The sequence below is a fragment of the Protomyctophum bolini genome (genome assembly GCF_963924005.1).
Source record: "Protomyctophum bolini genome assembly, chromosome: 24".
Taxonomy (NCBI): domain Eukaryota; kingdom Metazoa; phylum Chordata; class Actinopteri; order Myctophiformes; family Myctophidae; genus Protomyctophum; species Protomyctophum bolini.
Window position 1 is genome coordinate 64,875 of NC_137885.1, and position 12,732 is coordinate 77,606.

At 43.6% G+C, this 12,732-nt stretch overlaps 1 protein-coding gene across 1 annotated transcript; it reads right to left on the reverse strand.

The window, feature by feature from the left end:
* Positions 1-1,812: 1,812 nt before the first annotated feature.
* Positions 1,813-11,639, reverse strand: LOC308311461 (uncharacterized protein; the record flags this gene model as incomplete). Its single annotated transcript, XM_080758149.1, has 15 exons — positions 11,372-11,639; positions 9,671-9,752; positions 9,497-9,585; positions 8,568-8,626; positions 7,896-8,125; positions 7,492-7,698; positions 7,173-7,379; positions 6,850-7,056; positions 6,521-6,727; positions 6,288-6,414; positions 3,839-5,907; positions 3,510-3,593; positions 3,200-3,250; positions 2,924-2,980; positions 1,813-2,006 (listed from the first exon to the last, which is right to left on the reverse strand). The coding sequence occupies exons 1-15, from the start codon at positions 11,408-11,410 to the stop codon at positions 1,813-1,815; spliced, it is 3,909 nt and encodes a 1,302-aa protein (XP_080614275.1). The 5' UTR covers positions 11,411-11,639.
* Positions 11,640-12,732: the final 1,093 nt, after the last annotated feature.

Sequence of the window (12,732 nt, forward strand, 5' to 3'; positions counted from 1 at the left end):
TTTTTCCCCCAGACATGACTGGGTCCTCCCATTTGGGGACTTGTCAGATATTGCTATATTTGTGGGGACACCATAACACACTTTCAGATCTTAGTCTTTGTGGGGACACCATAACACACTTTCAGATTTTAACATCTTGGTGGGGACACCATAACACACTTTCAGATCTTAATCTTTGTGGGGACACCATAACACACTTTCAGATTTTAACATCTTGGTGGGGACACCGTTGTGGGGACACCATAACACACTTTCAGATCTTAACATCTTTGTGGGTACACCATAACACACTTTCAGATCTTAATTTTTGTGGGGACACCATTGTGGGGACACCTTAACACACTTTCAGATCTTAACATCTTTGTGGGTACACCATAACACACTTTCAGATCTTAACATCTTTGTGGGTACACCATAACAGTTTCAGATGTTACCAACGTTATGGATATTCAACTGTCATAGACCTCCCTCTATGGTTTGCGAGATCTGGGGTCCCCTTGCCAACCAATAACTTGAAAAATGGAACAAACACCAAACCGAAACTGCACACATAACTCTGCAAATCCATTCTCTGCACCCAAAGAAAAACAAACAGTTCACTTATTCTGAATATGAAGTGGCTGGGTAAATACATGGTACTAAATTGTATTCCCTTATAGTCTCCACCAGGCCGGAATGCATGACCGAGACTATGTTTTACACCCTGTCCGCCCATCCATGTTATATTCAATAAACAAAACGGGTCTTTCAGATTTGTCATATTCCATCCTCATTGGCTAAGATTGGCTTCCAGCCCACTATAACCTGTCATTTATCTGGCCTGTACTCAAGGATTCAAACCTGGGTCTCAAATCCAAACGGATTTCCCTGTGATTCAAGGGAGATAGTTACATTTTAAGGTATTAGGCTGAGGTTGTGAGACAACAGCTACACTTGGAGCATGCCTACTGGAAGAAATACAACAATGTGGGAACACAGCACCAAGATGTGTGTACTGTTGTGATAGAAGGCTAGAGAATGGATTACAACCACCCTATGGACCACTAGCACTGCGTATAGAAACAGATCTGCTACCTTTAAACACATTTCAAATCTACTTAAATCATTGAGGAAAGATGCAGCTTTGTCACAAAGATTGCTGCCATTTGTGCCAAAAAAGTTTTATACCCTGTGTATGTATGTATGCTATGTATGTATAATATATATAATAAAATGTGACATAGCCGTTTACACAACGCAGTACCCCCTCCAACTGTATTGTTCCCCTCTTCCAACTATATTTATATTTAGACTTGCTTTGGCAAGTTGCGTATGTGTACGTAATATTATGTACGTTTTCCCCTGCCAATAAAGCTCCTTTTAATTGAAAATTAATTGATTATAACACTTCAGATATGATCATATTTCTGCTTCCGGGGAACACCATAACACAGATATACAACTTGACACTCTTCAGGTATTACTGAAATTTATTTCCAAGCTGGACAGGCTCCCCCTTGCCCCCACCAGGTCAAGCACAGGGATCATGTTTTTTAACCCATTCTGACCGGGCACCCATTTTGGTGTTGGCATCATGTTATGCTTTAGCTATTGAAAAATAGCAGATCTACAAGCTCATATCGCGCCACCGAGTGGCGCGATACGAGCTTGTAGGTCTGCTATTTTTGAAAAATTCGAAGAACGACTGACATTTTTAGAATCTGATCTCAGGTCAGAATGGGTTAATCAGACCAGCGTGTGTCCCGTGGAAACCTCGTATGAATCTGATCTCAGGTCAGAATGGGTTAACAGTGAATGCAGCCATAAAGTTTTCTACATCTTCTTCTTTAGGGATGTAATTTTGTTATGGACATAAAATTTTATAGCTTTCCAATCTCTCTTTGTAAGGGCCGGCTCTGATTCCAGACACCTGTCACAGTCACGTTTGCCTGGGACATTACAAGTCTGTATAGATTTCTTAAAGTGCCTCTCCACAGCTTCTTTCTCTTCTGGTTCCCATTTCCGAGCTAAAAGAGAAATGAATAACAGATTAGTGTATTATAAGGTAATCGTTTTAGCCTAAAAGCTACAATTATTTCTACCACTGACTATAGATCCGGATTTGGCCATTTTAGTCATGTTACTGTGTTTAACAACTGATTTTGTAATTAATCACCATGTTCCGATTAATAGCTGCCAAAATTAGTACAGTAGGAAAACTGAGCACCCAGTGCTAAGGAAGCTACCAGAGGACACGCACCTGTAGTACCTCTCAAATTGATAAATATGACAGCTGTAAAGTGGATAGTTTAACACGAGCACGAAAAGAACCTCCAGGATATAACAGTAAAGAAACTGACAAAATGTTAGCCTTTAAGAAACAAAGTAATGTTGAACAGGGATAACAAGCCCCCGCCAGTTAATCACAAAAAATAATAAAGCGAAAAAATAAGTGTGAATTGAATAGCAGGGATCATAATAGTCTGGTACAGGTATATTGTGAATCAGTTATAGGCTACACCAAACACAGCCAGCAGCTGTCCGATGCAGGGTGGTGAGAAGGGAGAATAATGTCCACCAAATATGGTGCGAATCAGAGTTATTTAACCATGCATTTCATTATTCAATCAGTTGCTAGTGCATATGAATGTATCAGTCCTTAAATTTCTTACCATGCAACACATCTCAACCAAATTGGTCGAGATAAAACAATTACCGTGCAGGGGTCCCCAGGGGGTCCCTCTACTGTACTGCCACTGTGCTGTACTGTAAGTCTGTAACACCCGAAATCATCATACATACACTTTGTTTGTGTGTGTGTTAGGCTGTGCAACAGTGACACTTGGTTTTGAAAACCAACCAAACGCTATTTTGTACTTTGACAGACAGACCCAGCCAGGGACCCAGGGACACAAAGCTGTTGCACCACTCAAAATATCCTTACCTCTTTTTGGCTCCTTCTGTCCGGCTCCTGCTGGTGCCGACCCACTCCGTTTAGCAACTGTGGAATGACAAGAAGAACATTCTGTTAAGTGCCACAGGTAGGCTAGGTAAAGCTACAGGTTGATTCTCCTACTATGGTACACATTTCCAAACTTGGTGCGAATCGAAGGTACTCTGGTGCAAAATGACACATGCCACAGACTGACCGACAAAGCCACTTGTACGCTAGGACCTGGCTGAGGGAAAATAAAAGTAAAACCCTGTCCAATATCCTTACCTCCTGTTGGCTCCGTCTCCCCATCTTGCACCGATCCACTCAGGTCAGCAACTATAGAATGACAAGTCAAATATTATGTAACTAAATGTGCTAGAGATGATCGTGTCTGCTGTCTCTCCCTGTAATATCTTTGTGTCAATTACAAATGGCGACAGTTTTGAAAGGGTTGGCTGTCTCCAAGCTAATGACTGTGAGAACCAGACAACTGGCAGGAACAGTTTATAGTTTAAACAGTTTAGGATAGGCAGATAGAGTTGGGGTGCTGTAAAGATGCAACAAGATGTGGAGCTGTAATGATTAAAGCACATACCTTCCGTAATCTCCTCAAATGTGTCCTGACTGGCCTCAAGAGCGGCGTCCCCCTCAAGCGCGTCCTCCTCAGCATAGGCCTCTTCTAACAAGAGGGTATAAAATACAGCGCTAGGGTTAAACGTTTGCTCTGAAAGAATATATATTCAAAGATTTGTGCCACATTTTCAAGAATTTTATAAAATAGCATATATATATATACACACACACACAAGCTCATAGCTTGTCACAGCCGCACTATGAGCTTGTACATCTGCTATTTTTCAACAGCTAAAGTATAGCATAATGGATACAACACCAAAAGGGGTTAATACAGCAGAAACTCCATACCATTTGGATCAATGTGGATTTCGTCCAGGTTCTTCCCTTGGAGATCACCAACTCGTCCCTGCTCCATGGCAATCAGTACCTTGCTGATCCTCGCGAGCTGAAGGGTCTTCTCTGGTAACCTATAAAACTTGCTATGTACTCTGATGCTGTGTCCCATGAAATCAGCTAGCTGCCCCATCTCAGTTTCCCTAAGGTTCAGAACTGTGGACAGAGTTGCCAAATGTTTCCGCAGTTTGGTAGATGTAATTGCCTGTGGATTCTTGAGGCCACACAGATTGCTGTACTCTCGGAGAAGAGCACTCGAGCGATAGAAAGACATGGCGCCTGGTACGGCGAATAGATAGCGGTTATCGTCGAGGACGCCACATTCCTTTCTGCATTCACAGAGACAGACAAGTGATTCCAACATTGACGGACTTAGGAGAATGGGCACCATCCTGCCATTCTTTCCTCTAGTTTCAATTCTGGAGAAGTGACTGCACAGCTTTATCTCAAACTCAGAGAGAGCGTAGTTGATGTCCTCATGAGTGGATGATTTGTCTCTTGACAAGAATGATGTGAGCTGAACTTTGTTCGTCTCCCCTTGTCTGCGACGGTTGAAAAGCAGAACCAGAGCTTGAGTGACCTTGGACAGTTTCTTCCAGTTCTCCATCGACGACGTAGACTTGAGGTCCTCAATGTACTGGTGCTGCTTCTCCTGCAGGAAGTCGTGTAACTTTTTGACATCTTCTGTCAGAGGCAGGACCAGAGGGTTATTCAACTTTGCCTCCAACAGGGTCTCCTGACATTTATTGGAAATCTCCTCATTCCATTTTGCGTGGTAGATCCTTTGGAAGTTTTGTGCTTCTTCCGCTGCCTTTTTGTCACCTTGAATGAGAGCACGACTCTCCAGAAGCATAGCGATTTTCTTGAGGCTGAATCCAAGTTTCACTGGAAGACTGATAGATTTCTCTTTTCTCGTCTCTTTTTGTGCAGTGTGTTTCACTGCCTTCACTGTGAGCTCAAAGTTCTTTGGAAGGATGTACTCTTTGATACTCTTCAGTGGTGTGATGTCACTTCCATGAACAACAAGTCTCCCCAGCTCCCTCAACTTTTGCCGGATGTAGTCATATTTTGCGGGGTCGGATCCGTGCTTCTTGTAGAGGGACTTAGCCAACTCGAGAATACACCAGTCTTTTTTGGCTGCATCTGCGATTTGATCCTGTTTCATTCTACTCAAGACATCCCAGACATCAGTGGACACCCCATCGGGGATGGGTTCAGCAAACGCACACAACATTTGAACTCTCTTTTTTCCAGGTTGTCGCTTTACGTCTGGTTTGATAAATTTGCAGTTCTTCATGTGTCTCCACAGTGCAGATCTGGTCATCAACCCTTGGCAGTAGACACAATGCATGTACTCTTGGGCAGTCAAATCTTGTTTTGGCTGCTTGCTTGCGACCAGTGTCCCTGTGCCTGTTTTTAAGACTTCGATATTGTGTGCGAAGTTGCCTCTGTTTCGGAGTAGATCTATATGTAGTCGCCTTTCTTTTGAATTCTTCGGAAAGCTGAATGCCTTTACAACCTCAAACTCCTTGCGGTGAACAGTCTCCAAATGCCTTGACAATTTCAACATTGGCATCTCACAAAAGACACAGAAGTGACGTTTACTGTATTTCCGAGATCCATCGGCTTTTTTTCCGACAGCAGGAATAATCACAGAGGCTTTAAGGACAGCGTTTTGGGTGTTACTACAGGCAAGCGTTTTGGGTGTTACTACCACTTCCCTGTCTGTCGAAAGTTGGACAGGTCTCTCTATGGTGTCACACTCTGTGGCCACATCCTCAAACCAATCACTATCACTGTCACATGAACTTTTATCGGCAGAGGGGGAGTACGTTCTGTCATCCAAATCCGAAACAGAAGACTGATCGGTGTCCAAATCTTCATCTGATAAATCTTGGGGCAGGCTGGGGGGAAGACTACTGTGCTGTAACAGGTTGTCAGTTGTCTCGTTGACAAGGGAGACTTGCACAGGACTGGGCGCAGAGGAGGTGGAGGGCAGAGCCGCAGACATGGGTTTCACCTTACTGCAAGAGAGGACAAGAGATCCAGTATAAGTCATTTTACACTTGGTCGCATGCTGAAAATAGCAGATCTACAATCTCACAATACGTCACAGCGCGACACGTGAACTTGTAGATCTGCCATTTTCAGCAAGTTTAAAATCAGCCATTATGACGCCACCAAGGCCTGCCAAAAAACATTTAGTCGACTAAATAAACTGTTGATATAGTAGACTAGAAATCACATGACATTTAGTCGACTGCAATTAGACTAAACATTCCAGGTAACTAAAATGTGACTAAAACTAAATGAAAACTATTCAAGAGACTGACTAAAACTAAAATATAATTTTGCTGCCAAAAAGACTGGTTGGGATTATAAGGCCAATGCCAAACCTACGTACCTGATCTTTCTGGTGCTGGTTCTTTTGAGAGGGGCCGAGCAGTTGGAGGGCGGAGAGAAGAGGTTACTGGAGGGCATGGGGGCAGCGTCATCCAGCCAGTTGAGCGGCGACTTGCTGGTCGAATGATCTAAAGGGAAGAGAGGACGAGAGCAAAGATTAGTATAGGAATATACACAAATGTGGTTGTAGACACTATAGAGTTACACTATGAACACACACACAATCCCTGTTACCTTCGTGAGGAGAGGAGAAGCCACTGGCGGAGAGGTTGGGAGGAAGACTACTGTGCTGTAACAGGTTGTCAGTTGTCTCGTTGACAAGGGAGACGGGCACAGGACTGGGCGCAGAGGAGGTGGAGGGCAGAGAGAAGAGGCTACTGGAGGGCATGGGGGCATCATCATCCAGTTGGCAGTTGAGCAGCGACTTACTGGTGGAATGATCTAAAGGGAAGAGAGGACGAGAGCAAAGATTAGTATAGGAATATACACAAATGTGGTTGTAGACACTATAGAATTACACTATGAACACACACACACACACACACACACACAATCCCTGTTACCTTCGTGAGGAGAGGAGAAGCCACTGGCGGAGAGGTTGGGAGGAAGACTACTGTGCTGTAACAGGTTGTCAGTTGTCTCGTTGACAAGGGAGACGGGCACAGGACTGGGCGCAGAGGAGGTGGAGGGCAGAGAGAAGAGGCTACTGGAGGGCATGGGGGCATCATCATCCAGTTGGCAGTTGAGCAGCGACTTACTGGTGGAATGATCTAAAGGGAAGAGAGGACGAGAGCAAAGATTAGTATAGGAATATACACAAATGTGGTTGTAGACACTATAGAGTTACACTATGAACACACACACACACACACACAATCCCTGTTACCTTCGTGAGGAGAGGAGAAGCCACTGGCGGAGAGGTTGGGAGGAAGACTACTGTGCTGTAACAGGTTGTCAGTTGTCTCGTTGACAAGGGAGACGGGCACAGGACTGGGCGCAGAGGAGGTGGAGGGCAGAGAGAAGAGGCTACTGGAGGGCATGGGGGCATCATCATCCAGTTGGCAGTTGAGCGGCGACTTACTGGTGGAATGATCTAAAGGGAAGAGAGGACGAGAGCAAAGATTAGTATAGGAATATACACAAATGTGGTTGTAGACACTATAGAGTTACACTATGAACACACACACACACACAATCCCTGTTACCTTCGTGAGGAGAGGAGAAGCCACTGGCGGAGAGGTTGGGAGGAAGACTACTGTGCTGTAACAGGTTGTCAGTTGTCTCGTTGACAAGGGAGACGGGCACAGGACTGGGCGCAGAGGAGGTGGAGGGCAGAGAAAAGAGGCTACTGGAGGGCATGGGGGCATCATCATCCAGTTGGCAGTTGAGCGGCGACTTACTGGTGGAATGATCTAAAGGGAAGAGAGGACGAGAGCAAAGCCAATCTGGTTGTAGACACTAGTGGCAAAATGGTAAATCTCACCAATGACCAATGTTTACTGGTACTAGATCAAGCGACTGTGGTGCTGAGACTGAGAAGGGTAAATAATAAAGTAGATTTTCGCCTGACTCGGCTCTGAAAAAGCCAAAAGTCATGCTGAGAACTCACCAGAACCTTTTTTGTGGAGGAAGGAGATACATTTCTTAATCCTCTGCTGCGTGGAGGGCTTGAGTTTATGGAAATCGACATCAAGCTCGGCAGGTGTGGAGGACTTCTTGAGCGAGGGTTTATCGGACTGGATAATTTCTACCACTTGCCACAGATGTTGAGTGGGGAGCTCGGCGATGTCTTTAACGATGTCTTGCAACTCCTCCACAGACATGGGTTTCACCTTCTTACTGAAGAGAAAATAAATATTCCCATTTAAGGAGTAATAAGAGACGACAAGAGATCCAGTACAAGTCATTTTACACTTGGTCGCATGCTGAAAATAGAAGATCTACAATATCACGCTGAAAATAGCAGATCTACAATCTCGCAGCGCGACACGTGAGCTTGTAGATCTGCAATTTTCAGCAAGTTTAAAATCAGTCATTATGCCAAAAAAAAAACATTTTAGTCGACTAAATAAACTGTAGATTTAGTCGACTAGAAATCGCATGACATTTAGTTGACTAAAATTAGACTAGACATTTAGTTGACTAAAATTAGACTAAACATTCCAGGTGACTAAAATGTGACTAAAACTAATTTGAAAACTATTCAAGAGACTGACTAAAACTAAAATATAATTTTGCTGCCAAAAAGACTGGTTGGGATTAAGGCCAATGCCAAACCTACCTGATCTTTCTTGTTTTGGCTTGTTTGAGAGCTGGCTGCAGCTGATCAACGGCATTAAGCTGCAGGAGGGAATGAGGGAGACCAGAGTAAAGGGGCATATCAACAAAAAACTGCGAGAAATATCCTCATAAAATGGCCTTGTGTCTGTACATTTAGAGAAGTTTAGATTGTACGGAGGCATCCCCCCTCCTCCCCAAATGACAGAAGCGTCATCATTGTCATTTCACATCCTACCCGGTTTACATTTAACCACCTCCGCCCCCCCCCTTCGGAATTCCAATCCCGAAGCATCACTTCAGTGATGCTTGCGGAAATCGACTTCGTCTCGTTCCTGACCGGATCACTGTCGTGGCAATAATCACGTTAAACAACACCCTCTCGTGTAATATTGCTTAATTTGAAACCACCTGTGGATGTGACTCAAGTCACATTTGGAAAAAGAAAATCTGATTCCATTTAGACTTATTTAAAACCCATTTTGGGCAGGAACCCTTTTTGGTGTTTTAAACATTGTTATAATTTAGCCATTGAAAAATAGCAGATCCACAAGCTCATGGCGTGACACAGAGTGGCGCGCTACGAGCTTGTAGATCTGCTATTTTTTTTTAATAATAAAAATGTGGCGCAAATCTTTGAATATATATTCTTTGGATTAAGCAAATCGGATTTCTATCTTGTGACACAGACCTGATTCAGGCTACTTTCAGGCTAGATTTGGCTGCCAGTGTAAATCAGGCCTAAGTGGGATAATGTCTGCCTAGGTGGTCATTGTCGGGAGATAATTCACCGACAGGGAGTTTAACCACCGACACGAGCGGAAAATGACCACCTAGCCAGATATTATCCCTTACAAAACGTGAATCACAATGCAAAGCATTGGGTTTCTGTGTGTTGCTATACAGTGGTGAAGGTGCCGGTGTAACTCTGACCTGGCCTTTAGCATCTCCTGAAGCTCTCAGAAGGTTCCTCTTCACAGAATGGACCACCCCATCATCATACCGAACTGTGTAAATGCCTGCTGTCAAAGCACAGAAGAGGGGCTCAGATAAATAAACATGTCTATAGTTTCTGTGTTGATGAAAATGTGTTTCAGTGATTCAAACCTTCTTCGTTGACAGATGCAATCTTGCCAGGGTAGAAGCGACAGTCCGTCCATCTTGCTAGTACTTCTACTCCAACATAAAACTGAAAATCAAACACACACACAGTCACCCCCACATACTCCACTTTATAAGACTTCTCCACTTCTTATAAACTTTATAAGAACAGGATTATTTTGTTGGGCAGTAAACACTCCAAGGAGCTGTGTGTGACATCATGCGGAAGCTAATTTAGCTAAGATAGGTATACGTCAGGGGTGGGCAATTATTTTTCCCAAGGGGCCAAATGAGAAACAGAAAATATTTTGGAGGGCCGGGCCAAAAGGCTAAACTTAATTATGCATAATATCAATTTTATTTCTATATAAATAGCAGTAAATGGCATTGTTTTGCAAAGCAATGGTAAACTAAATGTGAAACATTTGACCCAAATTATAGGCAGAGTGACTATTTTACATCATGATGATGTACAATAAGAGCACCCCTCACTTCACATGGGTGTGATTTGTTTTACTTTCAACTTGCAGGCTTGCAGAACAACGACGTTCTGAAAACAATAATAAGCCAACCATGGTATTGTTGAGACTTGGCAGCCTGACAGGCGCTGAATGTTGATGTGTGCACGTTCGTTCTGCCAGATTTACTTTGTGGTACAACGGTGTCGATCGACTCGTGTGCTGAAAACAGACGATCCACAAGCTCACGGCGCATTCACGTGCACAGTAAAAGTTGACGTGCAGATTGTGTGCACTGTGAGAATGCATGGGCTTCAAAATAAAAGCGACGCCGTTTTAGTCCACCCATAAGGTAATTAGAAAGTATGTTTTATTTTCGGATTATCAAGTAATCTTTCACGGGCCGTACAATGCCCAGGCGTTCATATCCATTAGCACTGGTTAGCTGTAGGGATGTTGCACACATGCCTAAAATTGCTCTTATTTGCGCCGCCCAGCTTGTCACACTTCAGGCTGCATGAACAGCGCTCTGGCTCTGTTTTCTGCCCCCTCAATGTCCCCGTTCTCTGTTGTATTTCAATGGCTAGTTGGCGACAAGCCTACAACGGTAGCGTTGCAGTAGTCAAAATGTAAGCGAGTGACAGGCTGACAGCGAGACGAGATTAACACATGTCGATCGTATCAATGCAGAGACCTACATTGTTAAATCCATTATTGGCCATTTGGCCTGGATGGAGAACGTTTACAGCCGCTGTCGCTTCCTCCTCAACCTCCTATCCGTCTCCTCGAGTCCCCACACTGGCACGGTAGTTACGGCTATCAAGTTAGCCATGTGCTATCGATGTTTGAGGGTTTTCTCGTCAGCGAAATGTCAACAAACAGAACACGTACGGTGACATGCATGCTGATCTTCCTTAATAATAAAAAAAGGCTTAGCCCATGCGTCCAGTGGCTTTATAGGTATAACTTGCTCAGATCTGGACTGGATTTATTTATGTTTTGGACTAGGTACTGTAGACGCGCAGATGCGATGCGTTGTTTATTGATGATTAAGCCTACAACAATTTATTTATATTGTTAAATGTTGCTTTTTAGTTTGTCTTTTAAAAAGGAGCATATATAAATGTATACCATTCGTCTACCAACTTTAATTATAAACAAGAAGGTGGCCGCACATTCTATAATGCGTTTTACAACATCTTACAAACAATTCAAAGCTATTGTGAAGCTGAATAAAAATCACTTTTACCTGGAAGCGGTTGTCACTGGCAGCATTCTCCAGGGCCATGACGGAGAATGAGCCTATGAAAAAAATAAAGGAAGTCAGTCACTGGAATAACAATTTTCTTCTCGTGCACCAAAGATGAAAGTTTGTCCTTTACTCCAAACGAAACGACGGCAACACAATTTGGGTGAGCGAGGCAGTATAGCTACTTACAACCAAGTGCAGTAAATTCACCCCCTCCCCCCACCTATCTGCTGGAGAGGTTTCCAATCGAGGTGCTCATTAGACGCAATTCAACACAGCTGCGCGAAATTGTCTAGCTCACACTAGTATTACTAGGCAAGAAAAGCCAAGAGTGCACTATGTACAAGACCTGCACAACATCAAATTAAAAAAAATACAGTCAGTCCAAGAAAAAAAAAAACCCAGTCCACAGTGATTTAGGCTTGATGCCTGTATATATAAAATATAATACATTTAATAATATAATAAAATACTTATTTTATTTGGAACTTTATTGGTATTGTTTCTACTGTTTTACCACAGGCGAGTTGTGGACTAAAGCATTGTAATAGTTAGTTGAACTGTACAAAAACAATCCGATTCTTATGATAATTACAAAATAGTTCGAAAAGTTACCTTCTCTCTTCTCCTGCCTCCTGCCTCCTTCTTCCTGCTTCCTTGACGGTGACACCGTACGAGCCTTCAGGCTGGCGGGGGTGACGTGTGACTGGGGGGTGTCACCTTTTACCGGTACTGTAACCTGCTAAACTCGCGCTGATTGGCTAAAGTGACACGTGATAGGCAGACTGGGGGGTGTCACCTTTTACCGGTACGGTAACCTGCTAAACTCGCGCTGATTGGCTAAAGTGACACGTGATAGGCAGCACGGCATATTATTGGCTATAGGTGTGTGAAAATGCCTGAATTCACACACTTCTGCAGTTGCATAGTTTTGGTCAGTAGGGGGAGCATATTAACACACTTTTAACACACTTTTCATGATTTTCTATCTCTGTGGGCACTTTTTTAAAAACCAAATAAATTTGCCCTAGGAATACTAGAAACTGTTTTTCTATCAATTTAAATGATAATCCTTCTGGGGACCAGGATTTTGGTGCCCACAAGGATGCAGGTCCCCACGTCGTTGGTGTGTAGTCATAGTTCGATCCCCACAAGGTAGCAAAAGCGCACGCACACACACACACACACACACACACACACACACACACACACACACACACACACACACGAAATCAGCCTGTTGCGACTGCGAGAGGGAACAGAAAGCCAGTCTGAGTCACTCACTCGTCTGTCTGTCTCTCTCGCGCGCCAACCAAACCAGCCTGTCTTTCGTCTTTGGTGCTTTTTCTACCACCAACGAC